The sequence below is a fragment of the Bufo gargarizans genome, chromosome 8, assembly GCF_014858855.1.
Source record: "Bufo gargarizans isolate SCDJY-AF-19 chromosome 8, ASM1485885v1, whole genome shotgun sequence".
Classification (NCBI taxonomy): Eukaryota; Metazoa; Chordata; class Amphibia; order Anura; family Bufonidae; genus Bufo; species Bufo gargarizans.
Genome location: NC_058087.1, coordinates 50265591 through 50284229, shown reverse-complemented (window position 1 = coordinate 50284229; position 18639 = coordinate 50265591). Strand labels below are relative to the sequence as shown.

Genomic DNA, 18639 nt, shown 5'->3' with positions numbered 1-18639 from the left:
CTTCTCCGCAGGGTTTGCTATCTCAAGACACTTTTAAACTAACAACCTGTCTCCACAGCCTGATCCCATGTCTGGTAAAAGAAGACCTTTATATGGAGAAGATGATGAGCACTTCTAATGCTCTAAAGTGATTGTTACTGCGTGGAGATTTTCCAATATGTTGGCAAATCTCCACGCATGATCGCTCTCGTCTCACATACAGAGGGGAATGTCGCTCTTCACCACTGCTGTACTGCCATGGGATTTATGAGACCTTGCAGGCACTCCATATGGGAGGCTGAGCAGATGTCCCGTTGTCCACTGGTGAGCTATTTTCCCATTTATGGCCACCGGTCAGGTCCATGAAATGCACGACGACTAATATAAAGAGGTAATCAGACCACAGGTGAAGACACCTTGAAAGAAATCAATTGATTTCCACTGCAATACACACTGGCCACTTATTTAATCCGGCAAGCAGATTTAGGGGCTTAAGGTGCTGTTGATCTATTACAAAAAATTTGTATGGTTGACCTAAGTATATCCTAGGACTATTAAATAGAGTACTCTAGTGATAATCACAGGACACAAGATTGGGAAGCAGAGTGCCTCCGAGTCCTGCTCTTCTCCATAATGTAGGGTCACTAGTACAGACATAAAGTGATGCAATATGGCTAGTTCCTATGGGACACACTTCACTTTTGTCTGTACTGCCTGTGAAATTACTAATCTGCAATCAAAACCAAGTATCCCTTGTAATCAACTGGATTTTACCAATGTATCTGGAACATTCTAAAGAAAAGGTTAGATGGCTGAGTGTTTTTTTCTTTTTCCTTTCCACGATGATATTAAACAGGACATGCAACTCACCATGATACTAACTTTAAGAACATGGTTTGGTAGTAAATCAGGCAATTCTGGAAAAGTTTACATTTAAAGGGACACTGAACTTATTCTCAGACATTTTTTTTTTTTTGCATTTGAATGCAATTGGTTGATCTGTTTTATCAATGACCACTCCTATTTAAGGGCCCATCTACAACGTTCATTCCCAATCACTGCCCGCTCATTAGTTGCGCTTAAATTCGGTAATGATGGGGATGAACGATCATTACTATGACAGCACATCAATCTTTACACAGGATGATGCTCTGCCTACGAACAGGGGTTTTAGGTGCCACATAAAAGATACAATCACCGAATGAATGAGCGTTTGCTCCTTTGTTGGGTGACTGTGGCCCCTTTACACTGGGCAATTCTAAAATGTGTGCTTGTAAGAATATTCATTCCTGATAATTGCCAGGATTCTTGACACATGTTAAAGGGCCTTGACAAATATCAACTTCTGCAAATTTTTTAGGCTAACCCTTAGGGCCCGTTCACACAACCGTGTAAAACCTGTGCTGTGGACCGTAAATTGCGGTCCGCAATGCATGGGCACCGACCATAGCCCAGCCACATGGGGATCGCGGACCCATTCACTTGAATGGGTCTGCGATCCCTCCGTTCCACAAAAAGATAGAGCATGTTCTATTTTTTTGCGGTGCGGAGGCACGGAACGGAACCCCAGAAGGCACTCCGTAGTGTTCCGCTCCATATCTCCGGATTTGTGGACCCATTGAAGAGAATACAGCAACGGGCAGCACATATGGCAACGGGCAGCACACGTTCGTGTGAATGAGCCCTTATTATGGAGACACATTAGGTTGCCACGACTCATGTTTTGGCAGATGGTCACGATTCTGTTACTTAATATATTCTTATAATTGACACAAAATATGAATGCATGCATGCAGTGGCCCCTTCTCCCAACCAGCCTTAGGGTATGTACGTGAACGGGGCCCTTCTCTATACAGCTCCAGTTTGGGATTGGTGTTGTGTTCAAGAAAAGCTGAAAGGCTGAATGGGGTCCCACTGGTTCGTCCAGACATGGATGGCTTCTATGGATTTTATCCATTGGTTACTCCATATTAAATATAATGTGAACACTCAAATTCTACAATACAATATAGTGATCCAATATAGATCACAAAGCGTGACACTGCATCTGCACACACAGCTCCCCAACGAAAACATGTTCCATAGTGCAGTAAGTACTTCTAATTAGTGCCATTTAAGTAGTGCCTTTAAGGAAAAAAAATAAATGCACTCAACCATGTAACCACTTCACTTATGATGTTTCTGTTTTTATGTCCTTTGCAAATCAGCTAGGCGATGTGACCCAGATGTACTGAAACAATGGGTGCAACGTGTGTGTTTTAGGAACTGAAGCACCTCAGGTGGCCAGCACACTGTTCAATTAAATTAAATTATTTCTGTAATTGTAAAAAAAATTACAAAAAAACAGATCTTACAAGGCATGAAGTATCTAAAGTCAAATAAAAAAAAAAAAACAGCTGTTCTAAACGCACCCTTCAAAAGCTTTTACAGATTTTTTTTTTTTTTGTTCCTATATTTTTCGGGGATACATTTAGAGGGAACAGACGCTTTACAGCGCAGCAAGATTATGACAAGGAGTCTGAAGATGGGGCCCAGAATGTCTCTCCTAATATGATTCTTGTAAGAATATTGCAATCACATCCCTGTAATCAGCGGAGCGTGGAGAGAGCTTCCTCCTCAGCTAATATGCTCCCTTCTACATGATGAGTAATCATGTCCTATTAAACAGCGGTACAGGCTGAGGGAACTCAACTATACAAGTGTAATGAAGCCAGCATTCTCTGAGGACAGATTAGCTCCAAGTGATTTGACACATAGCATCATTGGAGCCTCAAACCTGACAAACTCAGTGCCTGCGTGTGATTTATGTGGAGCAGTGCTTGTCAGATGAGAGCAGAGCCTAAGTGTTCTGCTGGGGTAGAGGTGAAATGTGCACATAACTGACAGCTTTCTGCCTCCCTTCCGCCGCTTTTTTTCTTCCTGCCTCCCAAATGCTAGTGAAGGCTCAGTCCGTTCTCCCCCCCTGTTCAGCACTCAGTGCTTTTACGCCTCCCATGTCATTCCTGGCTCCTCCCCCTGCGGTGCGAGGGGTGAGCGGTGCTCGAGTCAGTCTCCTTTTCACAAGATCATTTTAGATTAAGGTGGGCATCAGTCCTCCACCTCCTGTGTTGCTGTTGTTGTTGCGATTGTTTTTTCGGGAGAGGTTTGGTGTAGCCATGAGCACAAACTGTTCATCGGGGCAGCCATATTGCAGTAGAAGATCCCGCACCTCTGGGGTCACAGCTTGCTTGGCGTATGCTAAAGCTGTGTTGCCATGGAAGTCCCGTGCCATCACATCAACACCGTACTGGGGGGAAAAAACAGAATTATTATATTCATACCATTGCGGAACAAACCAGTGGAAAAAAGGTAGCCCCCCCCCACACACACACACTGTAACATGGCTGTAACATTAAGTTAAAAGGGTTTTTCAGAATTTTGTAACCGATGACCTATCCGAAGCGTGGGGGTCCCACCGCTCGTAGTAGTGCTGATGACTTCTCTCTGCTCACCAAGCACAGCGCTGTACATTGTATAGCGGATGTGCTTGTATCGCGCTCAGCCCCATTCACTTCAGTGGGGCTGAGCTGCGCCTAGGCCACGTGACTGATGAATATGATGTCACTGGCCTAGGCAAAGCCGGAGCAGGTTGCGGTGCTACTGCAAGAGCCACTGCCTTCCCAAACAGCTGATTGGCGGGAGTCCTGGGTGTCGGAGCACCAGAGGATAGGTCATCAGTTAAATAATCTCTTTAAAACCCCACCACTACCAGCCTCAGTAGATTCCTGTTATGGCCAAATGGGATTATATCATCTTGGTAGACGAAAGCTGGCCAAGCATGTAATTAAAGTCAGCTGAAATGTCCGGTTTTTGACAAACTTCTGTCTGAAGATGTGATCAGACAGGTTGGAAAATTTCAACCACTGTGAGCTGAGACTATGTGTATGGGATGATCAGCCAAATTCAGACAATTATTTGCCATTATAATCAAGGACCAGGGAGTCAGTTTTTGAAAACCAGACTCCCTGGTCAGCCATTTTAGTCTGGCATGTTACTGGTGGGATCATTCATTGTCTCATGTGTATGGCCAGTAAAATGAGAACAGGCGGGCTCAACAATGGCCGATGGCAGAAGAATGGAGGCAAATTTTGAAAGTAATAATGTCACAAACATATCTAGTTTTAGCCCCTGCATACGTGTGCTGGCTCATGACCTGCACACAACATAGCACATCGTGATTGGTTGCTATGACGCCGTGCGCTTCATGTCACCGCTGCACTACAGTAATACGCTCCTGCTCTGAAAAGGAATCCAGCCCGGCATACCACGGACCACTCTCGGCCACGGAACACGGCCGTGTGCATTCGGCCTAAGTGTAAGTCAATTGCACCAGTCAATTGCAACATATTTGTGTCAATGTAAACGGATCCGTCCCCATTGACTTACATTGTAAGTCAGGACGGATCCGTTTGGCTCTGCACCACCAAAGCGGAATGGAGGCGAAACGGAGCAAAACTGATGCATTCTGAACAGATCCGCATCCATTCAGAATGCATTGGGGCTAAACCGTTTGGGGCCGCTTGTGAGAGCCTTGAAATGGATCTCACAGGCGGACCCAGAAACGGCAGTGTGAAAGTAGCCTTAGACACACGTTTGGTAGAGAACTGCTCCAATGTATCATGTCAGTCCGCCCTTGCGCACCTTCATAACCAATGTTCACCTCTCACATCAATGGCATGTGGTGCTCTGCAGTTTCCATGTCGCTTATTCACAATGGTGCCATATGTCTACTCACGATATACTTTCACAGCAGCACCACATGAACAGTTCACAAACTGCGCAGTCTCAGAAATACTGCACCCTTGGCCTGAAAGACAGTAATCATCCCTTTTTGCAATTCTGATAAATCACCTTTTTTAACCATGACAGCAACAAGGGATATGTGCGCCAATAGCCTATCACACCCTTATATACCCACCAAGTCAGCTCACGACAAGTGACTTCCTTCATGAGCTACGTGCTGCCGATCAGTAGGAAGTGGTCATAATAATGTGACTGTGGGTGTGTATGTAAGCCTGTGGTAATCAGAATGATCAGCCAGAAGGGTTACTGGAAAAGTAATCTGTCTGCTTTCTATCATCTCCACATATCGTAAAGTCCATGAGGTTTTGTCGTTCTTCTTGCTTGTACCATATACAAAGACATTTCTAATTCCAGTACTAAGCATTATTGAGACATCACACGCTGACCTGCTTATTGAAGCTGACCATGTCCTAAATCATGGTCAACACGACATAATCCATAACCCAACTGGCCTGGCACTGCAGTATATTCGAAGAACAAAGTGATTTTCAAAGTGCAGGGAACCCAAATTGAATTAGGGCTGTCACTTGGCTGCCTGCAGCAATCGTTCCTTCTTCTGATATGCCTGATGAGCCGGACAAGCAGATTACAATGACCACCTGTCTGTATGACTGGACTGCCAAGCTTATAGCCACACAACAGAAACTATTTTTCCCAGTACTCACCCATATCAGCAGCTGCACAAGTACCACATTTCCCTTGCGACAGGCTAGATGCAAAGATGTGCGTCTGTCTCCCTCTCCGCAGGTTTCATTCACTTCTTCCCGGGACCCATGTGCAAGAAGTAGGATCACCGTCCTCAAGTCTTCTTCTGCTGTAGCTCGCAATAACTGCTGCCCTAAGGGCAAATCCCGACAGGGCAGGGGTGCGACGAAAAGTCTCTGTTCATATTTTGCACGAATCCAGCGTTCCTTTTCCTCCCTGTGAAAAGAAAAATGAAGACTTTTAGATTAATAGTACTGTTCTCTGGACCCAATCTCTTATCAACATACAGGACGAACTTCTCACAGTCCCTGCACAGTCTGATAATCTCATCACTGATCAGACAGCGCTAGTATCCGGTGACACCCCTCCAAGCGGTAACACTTCAGTTGTCAATATATTCATAAATATTTAGGGAGAAATAACAAAGGAACGGCACAATGTGGGGTTATAGCAAAAGAGGATTCAGAATTGTTACTTCGGAGGAATACCACAAATTTAGTAAGACAGTCATGTCAGCAGAGGCAACAGATCCTCTTTATAGAGGACCTGTGACCATGAAATGCAGTGCAATATGCTGGCAGCATGTTCTGGAGCAGGAGGAGCTGAGCAGACTGATATATAGTTCTGTAGAAAAGGATTTTAAAAAAGCAGAGATTTAATGAGATATAAATTACACATTTTACTGGCTTAAGGCTACTTTCACACTAGCGTTAGTCGGTCCGCTCGTGAGCTCCGTTTGAAGGGGCTCACGAGCGGACCCGAACGCTTCCGTCCAGCCCTGATGCAGTCTGAATGGATGCGGATCCGCTCAGACTGCATCAGTCTGGCGGCGTTCAGCCTCCGCTCGCCTCCGCACGGACAGGCGGACAGCTGAACGCTGCTTGCAGCGTTCGGGTGTCCGCCTGGCCGTGTGGAGGCGTGCGGATCCGTTCAGACTTACAATGTAAGTCAATGGGGACGGATCCGTTTGAAGATGCCACAATATGGCTCAATCTTCAAGCGGATCCGTCCCCCATTGACTTTACATTGAAAGTCTGGACGGATCCGTCCGAGGCTATTTTCACACTAAGCTTTTATATGCCAAAATAATGCAGATGGATCCGTTCTGAACGGAGCCTCCGTCTGCATTATTATGATCGGATCCATTCAGAACGGATCCGATCGAACGCTAGTGTGAAAGTAGCCTTAGCTGTACATGGGAGAGATGCTTATCAGTGACGGACAGCTATCTTTGTGTACACACTTACACAGAGAATGCAATCAATCTCTGATAACACCTCAATCGTGAATAAAAGAAATAAATATTTAAAGCGGTTCTCTAGGAATACTGCTTTTTTTATTTAATGCCTGCAGCCTGCCTCAGCAGACAGAAGATTCATACCTGCTCCTGGTTGCTCTGGGCCTTTGCACTGGTTCTCACATGTCCGTGCTCCGGTCTCTTCACTGTTTACATTCCAGATGTGCGTGGGCAAGGTCACAAACAGCACTCAATAACTGGCTGCTTCGGTGACATTGCCACAAGCGGCACATCGCCGCTAAAGCCAGTTATTGGCTGCAGCGGAGCATGAGACCAGGCGCATGCACTGAGGACTGGAACATGGACAAGCGAAGGCCAGCTTGGCGAGTTGCAGGTAAAAGTAAGAATCTTCTAATTACAGAGGCAGGCTGCAGCTATTAGATAAAAAGCCTTTATTCCCAGGAGAACCCCTATAAATGTATAAATTACAAGTTTTACTGGACCTTTTCACACAGAAATATATATCAGTCTTCTCAGCTCCTCCTGCTCTATAATATGCCACCTGTGGATTGCACTTCATTTTGAGGTGACAGGTCCCAGGTCATCTTTAAAAAAAAAAAAGCAGTTTGTGAGAACTGAGGACCTGAGTTTTCATGCAGTAACCTCTATGGGGTTTACAGGTTCTCCTTTCCCACAAAACAATATCTGCTCAGCTCCTCCTGCTCTATACCATGCTGACTGCAGATTGCACTGCAGTTCATGTTGACAGGTCCTCTTTAATTATTTCCTTCTATACACCAATTTAATGGCATATCAAGATGTTCACAACACAAAGTTTTTTGGACTATAATTTCCAGAACCCTATAACGACAGAAAAAACACTTTGTCCAGTAAAATGCCGAAATCCATACCAGAACCCGACGGACCCCATTACAGTAATGGGATTAGTCTGCATTATAGTCAATGGGCATTGTTATAGATGTTGGGAGCCGTTGGTGTCTGGCATATGCCGGATCTGGCGATTCCTATAACCAGAACAGAAAAAAAAAGAATTTCTCCCAAGGAAAGAAAACCAGCCAGCCAGAGTCCTACTCTGTACTGATGAGGAGCAAGCACCCCGAAACAGCTGTCTACGGGTGGATATTAACTTGGCTATTTTCCTTTTTTTTACGTTCCAAAGCTTGTTAAAAAGTTGAACTTTGACTCACCAGGTGGTGCTGACGAGATGGTTCTCTTTCCCTTTGCATATTATTTTTCCTATGGAGCACTACCAAAAAGTCTCCACACACAACTGGTCTCTTTAAAGGGGTTGTCCACTATTTTTATATTTATGACGTACCCCTATTCACTTGAGATGGTGAAGTTGTAATTACACCTGCTCACTGCTACAGTTGTGAAGGTGAGCAGGTAAACTGTGAAGAGAAGGCAGCGCTTGTACGAGCACTGCTTTCTCTTGAAACGGCTGATCGGCAGGGGTGCTGGCAGTCGGGCCCCTGCCAATCTGATATTGATGACCAATCCTGAGAATAGGTTATCAATATAAAAACTGTGGACAAGACCTTTAAGGAGAGCCAGCACCCTGCCTTAACCACACTTATGAACCTAGCCTAACCCAGTCATCTCTTCAACATTCAAATAACTGCTATGTGAACTAATAGCAGTCAATGGGTTAATCCCTTTATGGGTGAAACTCTCCACTGTCATGGCCCCTGGCTGTGTTTACACTCTTGGAAGTAATCTAGTGTCAGGTTAGCTTTAATCCCTTCTAATCCCTCTGTGTAAACAGCTTCTCTAGAGAGTAAATCTGGATTATCTTTCCATGGTTTCCTGTACATGCAGAGCGACCCAGGAGCGACCCCACATCTCCCCTGGCAAGGAATCACAATGAGCTGTTAGCACATCACACGGGAGCTGGGGATATATTACAGGGGGACAGCCCCATAAAGACCATCAAAGCATTTCAAGTATGTTATTTCAAACTTTTACCTACCGGAGGTGAATGGGCTTCCACACTGAGCTAATTACTGGTCATTAGCCAATGAATGGCCCAGGTAGGCAGCCGATACATTTGCTCTTTTGTAACGGAGAGTTTATCTGATTTACAACAAGAATTGTAGAAAGAAAACCAAACCCAACACAATGAAATGTGACCCTCCCCCTGGGGCATGAAAGAACCAGTTTAATTGTCCTAGCTTGACTGTTGACTTCACTGCAACGCACTTTAGATCTTGCCCAGTATAGATATGGAGGTGTTTTCATGTCCACAGCAATCTCATGCCACAGGCTTTGTGGTGCAGGATCTGCAACTCCCCGATCGAGACCTCTTAGAAATTAAAGGGGTTATCCAACTTCAAGACCCTCCTCCCCCACATGTGCCAGGCCCCTCACCGGTAATATACTTACCCCGCTTCCCGCACCTGGTTCCGCATCGCCGCTGCTGGTTCTCCCTGCACACGGATTAAAACATCCGGTGTTGGGGGGAGCAGCCAATGGCAGGCGGGGACAAGCCTTCCTAGCATCGTGGGTGAAGCTAGGGAGGCTCCTCCTCATCCCCATCTGCCATTGGCTGCTCCCCCAGACACCGGATGTTTTCATCCGTGTGCAGGGAGAACCAGCAGCGGCGATGTGACAATTGGATAACCCCTTTAAAAAGGTTTTCCGAGATCTCTATACTGATTATCTATTCAATGGATAGGTCATCACTATCTGATCTGTGGTGGTCCAACACCCAGGACCCCCGGCAATCAGTCTGAGGAGGCACCAGCACCTGCTAGCACCACGGTCTTCTCGTAGCTTTCCCCAAGCCATGTGATGTTACGTTCATCAGTCACATAGTCTAGGCGCAGCTCAGCCCCCGTAGAGGTGAATGGGGCTGAGCTGTGATACCAAGCACAGCACCGTACATTATATAGCGGTTGTGCTTGGTATCACAGTTCAACCCCATTCACTTCTACGGGGCTGAGCTGCTCCTAGGCCACGTGACCGATGAATGTGACATCACATGGCTTAGGGAAAGCTACGATCGAATGCTGATGACTAGAGTTGAGCGAACACCTGGATGTTCGGGTTCGAGAAGTTCGGCCGAACATCCCGGAAATGTTCGGGTTCGGGATCCGAACCCGATCCGAACTTCGTCCCGAACCCGAACCCCATTGAAGTCAATGGGGACCCGAACTTTTCGGCACTAAAAAGGCTGTAAAACAGCCCAGGAAAGAGCTAGAGGGCTGCAAAAGGCAGCAACATGTAGGTAAATCCCCTGCAAACAAATGTGGATAGGGAAATGAATTAAAATAAAAATTAAATAAATAAAAATTAACCAAAATCAATTGGAGAGAGGTTCCATAGCAGAGAATCTGGCTTCCCGTCACCCACCACTGGAACAGTCCATTCTCAGATATTTAGGCCCCGGCACCCAGGCAGAGGAGAGAGGTCCCGTAACAGAGAATCTGTCTTCATGTCAGCAGAGAATTAGTCTGCATGTCATAGCAGAGAATGAGGCTTCACGTCAGCCACCACTGCAACAGTCCATTGGCATATATTTAGGCCCAGCACCCAGGCAGAGGAGGGAGGTCCCGTAACAGAGAATCTGTCTTCATGTCAGCAGAGAATTAGTCTGCATGTCATAGCAGAGAATGAGGCTTCACGTCAGCCACCACTGCAACAGTCCATTGGCATATATTTAGGCCCAGCACACACACAGGCAGAGGAGAGAGGTCCCGTAACAGACAATCTGGCTTCATGTCAGCAGAGAATTAGTCTGCATGTCATAGCAGAGAATGAGGCTTCACGTCAGCCACCACTGCAACAGTCCATTGGCATATATTTAGGCCCAGCACACACACAGGCAGAGGAGAGAGGTCCCGTAACAGAGAATCTGTCTTCATGTCAGCAGAGAATTAGTCTGCATGTCATAGCAGAGAATGAGGCTTCACGTCAGCCACCACTGCAACAGTCCATTGGCATATATTTAGGCCCAGCACACACACAGGCAGAGGAGAGAGGTCCCGTAACAGAGAATCTGTCTTCATGTCAGCAGAGAATCAGTCTTCATATCATAGCAGAGAATCAGGCTTCACGTCACCCACCACTGTAAGAGTCAATTTTCATAAATTTAGGCCCAGAACCCAGGCAGAGGAGAAAGGTCCCGTAACAGACAATCTGGCTTCATGTCAGCAGAGAATCAGTCTTCATATCATAGCAGAGAATCAGGCTTCACGTCACCCACCACTGTAAGAGTCAATTTTCATAAATTTAGGCCCAGAACCCAGGCAGAGGAGAAAGGTCCCGTAACAGACAATCTGGCTTCATGTCAGCAGAGAATCAGTCTTCATATCATAGCAGAGAATCAGGCTTCACGTCACCCACCACTGTAAGAGTCAATTTTCATAAATTTAGGCCCAGAACCCAGGCAGAGGAGAAAGGTCCCGTAACAGACAATCTGGCTTCATGTCAGCAGAGAATCAGTCTTCATATCATAGCAGAGAATCAGGCTTCACGTCACCCACCACTGTAAGAGTCAATTTTCATAAATTTAGGCCCAGAACCCAGGCAGAGGAGAAAGGTCCCGTAACAGACAATCTGGCTTCATGTCAGCAGAGAATCAGTCTTCATATCATAGCAGAGAATCAGGCTTCACGTCACCCACCACTGTAAGAGTCAATTTTCATAAATTTAGGCCCAGAACCCAGGCAGAGGAGAAAGGTCCCGTAACAGACAATCTGGCTTCATGTCAGCAGAGAATCAGTCTTCATATCATAGCAGAGAATCAGGCTTCACGTCACCCACCACTGTAAGAGTCAATTTTCATAAATTTAGGCCCAGAACCCAGGCAGAGGAGAAAGGTCCCGTAACAGACAATCTGGCTTCATGTCAGCAGAGAATCAGTCTTCATATCATAGTAGAGAATCAGGCTTCACGTCACCCACCACTGTAAGAGTCAATTTTCATAAATTTAGGCCCAGAACCCAGGCAGAGGAGAAAGGTCCCGTAACAGACAATCTGGCTTCATGTCAGCAGAGAATCAGTCTTCATATCATAGCAGAGAATCAGGCTTCACGTCACCCACCACTGTAAGAGTCAATTTTCATAAATTTAGGCCCAGAACCCAGGCAGAGGAGAAAGGTCCCGTAACAGACAATCTGGCTTCATGTCAGCAGAGAATTAGTCTGCATGTCATAGCAGAGAATGAGGCTTCACGTCACCCACCACTGCAACAGTCCATTGGCATATATTCAGGCCCAGCACCCAGGCAGAGGAGAGAGGTCCCGTAACAGAGGATCTGGCTTCATGTCAGCAGAGAATCAGTCTGCATGTCATAGCAGAGAATCAGGCTTCACGTCAGCCACCACTGCAACAGTCCATTGTCATAAATTTAGGCCCAGCACCCAGGCAGAGGAGAGAGGTCCCGTAACAGAGGATCTGGCTTCATGTCAGCAGAGAATCAGTCTGCATGTCATAGCAGAGAATCAGGCTTCACGTCAGCCACCACTGCAACAGTCCATTGTCATAAATTTAGGCCCAGCACCCAGGCAGAGGAGAGAGGTCCCGTAACAGACAATCTGGCTTCATGTCAGCAGAGAATTAGTCTGCATGTCATAGCAGAGAATCAGGCTTCATGTCAGCCACCACTGCAACAGTCCATTGGCATATATTTAGGCCTAGCACACAGGCAGAGGAGAGGTTCATTCAACTTTGGGTAGCATCGCAATATAATGGTAAAATGAAAATAAAAATAGGATTGAATGAGGAAGTGCCCTGGAGTCCAATAATATATGGTTATGGGGAGGTAGTTAATGTCTAATCTGGACAAGGGACGGACAGGTCCTGTGGGATCCATGCCTGGTTCATTTTTATGAACGTCAGCTTGTCCACATTGGCTGTAGACAGGCGGCTGCGTTTGTCTGTAATGACGCCCCCTGCCGTGCTGAATACACGTTCAGACAAAACGCTGGCTGCCGGGCAGGCCAGCACCTCCAAGGCATAAAAGGCTAGCTCTGGCCACGTGGACAATTTAGAGACCCAGAAGTTGAATGGGGCCGAACCATCAGTCAGTACGTGGAGGGGTGTGCACACGTACTGTTCCACCATGTTAGTGAAATGTTGCCTCTTGCTAACACGTTGCGTATCAGGTGGTGGTGCAGTTAGCTGTGGCGTGTTGACAAAAGTTTTCCACATCTCTGCCATGCTAACCCTGCCCTCAGAGGAGCTGGCCGTGACACAGCTGCCTTGGCGACCTCTTGCTCCTCCTCTGCCTTGGCCTTGGGCTTCCACTTGTTCCCCTGTGACATTTGGGAATGCTCTCAGTAGCGCGTCTACCAACGTGCGCTTGTACTCGCGCATCTTCCTATCACGCTCCAGTGCAGGAAGTAAGGTGGGCACATTGTCTTTGTAGCGTGGATCCAGCAGGGTGGCAACCCAGTAGTCCGCACAGGTTAAAATGTGGGCAACTCTGCTGTCGTTGCGCAGGCACTGCAGCATGTAGTCGCTCATGTGTGCCAGGCTGCCCAGGGGTAAGGACAAGCTGTCCTCTGTGGGAGGCGTATCGTCATCGTCCTGCCTTTCCCCCCAGCCACGCACCAGTGATGGACCCGAGCTGCGTTGGGTGCCACCCCGCTGTGACCATGCTTCATCCTCATCCTCCTCCACCTCCTCCTCATCCTCGTCCTCCTCGTCCTCCAGTAGTGGGCCCTGGCTGGCCACATTTGTACCTGGCCTCTGCTGTTGCAAAAAACCTCCCTCTGAGTCACTTCGAAGAGACTGGCCTGAAAGTGCTAAAAATGACCCCTCTTCCTCATCCTCCTCCTCCTCCTCCTGGGCCACCTCCTGTTCCATCATCGCCCTAAGTGTTTTCTCAAGGAGACATAGAAGTGGTATTGTAACGCTGATAACGGTGTCATCGCCACTGGCCATGTTGGTGGAGTACTCGAAACAGCGCAACAGGGCACACAGGTCTCGCATGGAGGCCCAGTCATTGGTGGTGAAGTGGTGCTGTTCTGTAGTGCGACTGACCCGTGCGTGCTGCAGCTGAAACTCCACTATGGCCTGCTGCTGCTCGCACAGTCTGTCCAGCATGTGCAAGGTGGAGTTCCACCTGGTGGGCACGTCGCATATGAGGCGGTGAGCGGGAAGGCCGAAGTTACGCTGTAGCGCAGACAGGCGAGCAGCGGCAGGATGTGAACGCCGGAAGCGCGAACAGACGGCCCGCACTTTATGCAGCAGCTCTGACATGTCGGGGTAGTTGTGAATGAACTTCTGCACCACCAAATTCAGCACATGCGCCAAGCAAGGGATGTGCGTCAAATTGGCTAGTCCCAGAGCTGCAACGAGATTTCGCCCATTATCACACACCACCAGGCCGGGCTTGAGGCTCACCGGCAGCAACCACTCGTCGGTCTGTTGTTCTATACCCCGCCACAACTCCTGTGCGGTGTGGGGCCTGTCCCCCAAACATATGAGTTTCAGAATGGCCTGCTGACGTTTACCCCGGGCTGTGCTGAAGTTGGTGGTGAAGGTGTGTGGCTGACTGGATGAGCAGGTGGAAGAAGAGGAGGAGGAAGCCGAGAAGGAGGAGGTGGCAACAGGAGGCAAAGAATGTTGCCCTGCGATCCTTGGCGGCGGAAGGACGTGCGCCAAACAGCTCTCCGCCTGGGGCCCAGCTGCCACTACATTTACCCAGTGTGCAGTTAGGGAGATATAGCGTCCCTGGCCGTGCTTACTGGTCCACGTATCTGTGGTTAGGTGGACCTTGCCACAGATGGCGTTGCGCAGTGCACACTTGATTTTATCGGATACTTGGTTGTGCAGGGAAGGCACGGCTCTCTTGGAGAAGTAGTGCCGGCTGGGAACAACATACTGTGGGACAGCAAGCGACATGAGCTGTTTGAAGCTGTCTGTGTCCACCAGCCTAAATGACAGCATTTCATAGGCCAGTAGTTTAGAAATGCTGGCATTCAGGGCCAGGGATCGAGGGTGGCTAGGTGGGAATTTACGCTTTCTATCAAATGTTTGTGAGATGGAGAGCTGAACGCTGGCGTGTGACATGGTTGAGACGCTTGGTGACGGAGGTGGTGGTGGTGGTGTTGGTGGTACATCCCCTGTTTGCTGGGCGGCAGGTGCCAACGTTCCTCCAGAGGCGGAGGAAGAGGCCGAGGCGGCAGCAGCAGAATAGGCCGAGGCGGCAGCAGCAGAAGAGGTAGCAGGGGGAGCCTGAGTGACTTCCTTGGTTTTAAGGTGTTTACTCCACTGCAGTTCATGCTTTGCATGCAGGTGCCTGGTCATGCAGGTTGTGCTCAGGTTCAGAACGTTAATGCCTCGCTTCAGGCTCTGATGGCACAGCGTGCAAACCACTCGGGTCTTGTCGTCAGCACATTGTTTGAAGAAGTGCCATGCCAGGGAACTCCTTGAAGCTGCCTTTGGGGTGCTCGGTCCCAGATGGCGGCGGTCAGTAGCAGGCGGAGTCTCTTGGCGGCGGGTGTTCTGCTTTTGCCCACTGCTCCCTCTTTTGCTACGCTGTTGGCTCGGTCTCACCACTGCCTCTTCCTCCGAACTGTGAAAGTCAGTGGCACGACCTTCATTCCATGTGGGGTCTAGGACCTCATCGTCCCCTGCATCGTCTTCCACCCAGTCTTGATCCCTGACCTCCTGTTCAGTCTGCACACTGCAGAAAGACGCAGCAGTTGGCACCTGTGTTTCGTCATCATCAGAGACATGCTGAGGTGGTATTCCCATGTCCTCATCATCAGGAAACATAAGTGGTTGTGCGTCAGTGCATTCTATGTCTTTCACCGCTGGGGAAGGGCTAGGTGGATGCCCTTGGGAAACCCTGCCAGCGGAGTCTTCAAACAGCATAAGAGACTGCTGCATAACTTGAGGCTGAGACAGTTTCCCTGGTATGCATGGGGGTGATGTGACAGACTGATGGGGTTGGTTTTCAGGCGCCATCTGTGCGCTTTCTGCAGAAGACTGGGTGGGAGATAATGTGAACGTGCTGGATCCACTGTCGGCCACCCAATTGACTAATGCCTGTACCTGCTCAGGCCTTACCATCCTTAGAACGGCATTGGGCCCCACCATATATCGCTGTAAATTCTGGCGGCTACTGGGACCTGAGGTAGTTGGTACACTAGGACGTGTGGATGTGGCAGAACGGCCACGTCCTCTCCCAGCACCAGAGGGTCCACTAACACCACCACGACCATGTCCACGTCCGCGTCCCTTACTAGATGTTTTTCTCATTGTTATGGTTCACCACAACAACAAATATATTATTTGGCCCAATGTATTGTATTCAAATTCAGCGGGATATAAATTTGAGGCCTAGTATTTAGGCGCTGGGTGACCGGTATGGATTTAGTGACAGAATTAGACTTGGAAATGCACAGAAGCGTGTGTGTGAAGTTATTCTGAATGACCCTATGTGCACCTTCAATATTATATACCCTTTTTGGGATAGATTTCAAATAGCTCTGATATAGCAGGAACCACTAAATTATGAAATTGCTAAATTGGGAATTGTACTTCAACCCAGAACAAAAAATGTGCTTTGACGGGCACTAAATAACTTTCCCAGCTACAACAGGACAGCGGTAACGAGAGATTTAGAGGGATTTAAATTTGAGGCCTAGTATTTAGGCGCTGGGTGACAGGTATGGGTTTAGTGACAGAATTAGACTTGGAAATACACAGTAGCGGGTGTGTGTGAAGTTATTCTGAATGACCCAATGTGCACCTTCAATATTATATACCCTTTTAGGGATAGATTTCAAATAGCTCTGATATAGCAGAAACCACTAAATTATGAAATTGCTAAATTGGGAATTGTACTTCAACCCAGAACAAAAAATGTGCTTTGACGGACACTAAATATCTTGCCCAGCAACAACAGTACAGCGGTGGGTAACGAGAGATTTAGAGGGATTTAAATTTGAGGCCTAGTATTTAGGCGCTGGGTCACCGGTATGGATTTAGTGACAGAATTAGACTTGGAAATGCACAGAAGCGTGTGTGTGAAGTTATTCTGAATGACCCTATGTGCACCTTCAATATTATATACCCTTTTAGGGATAGATTTCAAATAGCTCTGATATAGCAGAAACCACTAAATTATGAAATTGCTAAATTGGGAATTGTACTTCAACCCAGAACAAAAAATGTGCTTTGACGGACACTAAATATCTTGCCCAGCAACAACAGTACAGCGGTGGGTAACGAGAGATTTAGAGGGATTTAAATTTGAGGCCTAGTATTTAGGCGCTGGGTCACCGGTATGGATTTAGTGACAGAATTAGACTTGGAAATGCACAGAAGCGTGTGTGTGAAGTTATTCTGAATGACCCTATGTGCACCTTCAATATTATATACCCTTTTAGGGATAGATTTCAAATAGCTCTGATATAGCAGAAACCACTAAATTATGAAATTGCTAAATTGGGAATTGTACTTCAACCCAGAACAAAAAATGTGCTTTGACGGACACTAAATATCTTGCCCAGCAACAACAGTACAGCGGTGGGTAACGAGAGATTTAGAGGGATTTAAATTTGAGGCCTAGTATTTAGGCGCTGGGTCACCGGTATGGATTTAGTGACAGAATTAGACTTGGAAATGCACAGAAGCGTGTGTGTGAAGTTATTCTGAATGACCCTATGTGCACCTTCAATATTATATACCCTTTTAGGGATAGATTTCAAATAGCTCTGATATAGCAGAAACCACTAAATTATGAAATTGCTAAATTGGGAATTGTACTTCAACCCAGAACAAAAAATGTGCTTTGACGGACACTAAATATCTTGCCCAGCAACAACAGTACAGCGGTGGGTAACGAGAGATTTAGAGGGATTTAAATTTGAGGCCTAGTATTTAGGCGCTGGGTCACCGGTATGGATTTAGTGACAGAATTAGACTTGGAAATGCACAGAAGCGTGTGTGTGAAGTTATTCTGAATGACCCTATGTGCACCTTCAATATTATATACCCTTTTAGGGATAGATTTCAAATAGCTCTGATATAGCAGAAACCACTAAATTATGAAATTGCTAAATTGGGAATTGTACTTCAACCCAGAACAAAAAATGTGCTTTGACGGACACTAAATATCTTGCCCAGCAACAACAGTACAGCGGTGGGTAACGAGAGATTTAGAGGGATTTAAGTTTGAGGCCTAGTATTTAGGCGCTGGGTCACCGGTATGGATTTAGTGACAGAATTAGACTTGGAAATGCACAGAAGCGTGTGTGTGAAGTTATTCTGAATGACCCTATGTGCACCTTCAATATTATATACCCTTTTAGGGATAGATTTCAAATAGCTCTGATATAGCAGAAACCACTAAATTATGAAATTGCTAAATTGGGAATTGTACTTCAACCCAGAACAAAAAATGTGCTTTGACGGACACTAAATATCTTGCCCAGCAACAACAGTACAGCGGTGGGTAACGAGAGATTTAGAGGGATTTAAATTTGAGGCCTAGTATTTAGGCGCTGGGTCACCGGTATGGATTTAGTGACAGAATTAGACTTGGAAATGCACAGAAGCGTGTGTGTGAAGTTATTCTGAATGACCCTATGTGCACCTTCAATATTATATACCCTTTTAGGGATAGATTTCAAATAGCTCTGATATAGCAGAAACCACTAAATTATGAAATTGCTAAATTGGGAATTGTACTTCAACCCAGAACAAAAAATGTGCTTTGACGGACACTAAATATCTTGCCCAGCAACAACAGTACAGCGGTGGGTAACGAGAGATTTAGAGGGATTTAAATTTGAGGCCTAGTATTTAGGCGCTGGGTGACAGGTATGGGTTTAGTGACAGAATTAGACTTGGAAATACACAGTAGCGGGTGTGTGTGAAGTTATTCTGAATGACCC

At 46.9% G+C, this 18639-nt stretch overlaps 1 protein-coding gene across 2 annotated transcripts in view; it reads right to left on the bottom strand.

Moving 5' to 3' along the window:
• Window positions 1–1550: 1550 nt before the first annotated feature.
• The window catches only part of AGAP1 (ArfGAP with GTPase domain, ankyrin repeat and PH domain 1), a 377584-nt gene continuing 360495 nt past the window's right edge, over window positions 1551–18639 (bottom strand). For both annotated transcript variants that reach the window (XM_044303243.1, XM_044303242.1), the window contains exons 17-18: window positions 5487–5742; window positions 1551–3265 (exon numbers count right to left, since the gene is read on the bottom strand). In XM_044303243.1, coding sequence (XP_044159178.1) covers window positions 3050–3265; window positions 5487–5742 — 472 coding nt within the window. In that variant the 3' untranslated portion in view covers window positions 1551–3049. The remainder of the gene's footprint in view (window positions 3266–5486; window positions 5743–18639) is intronic.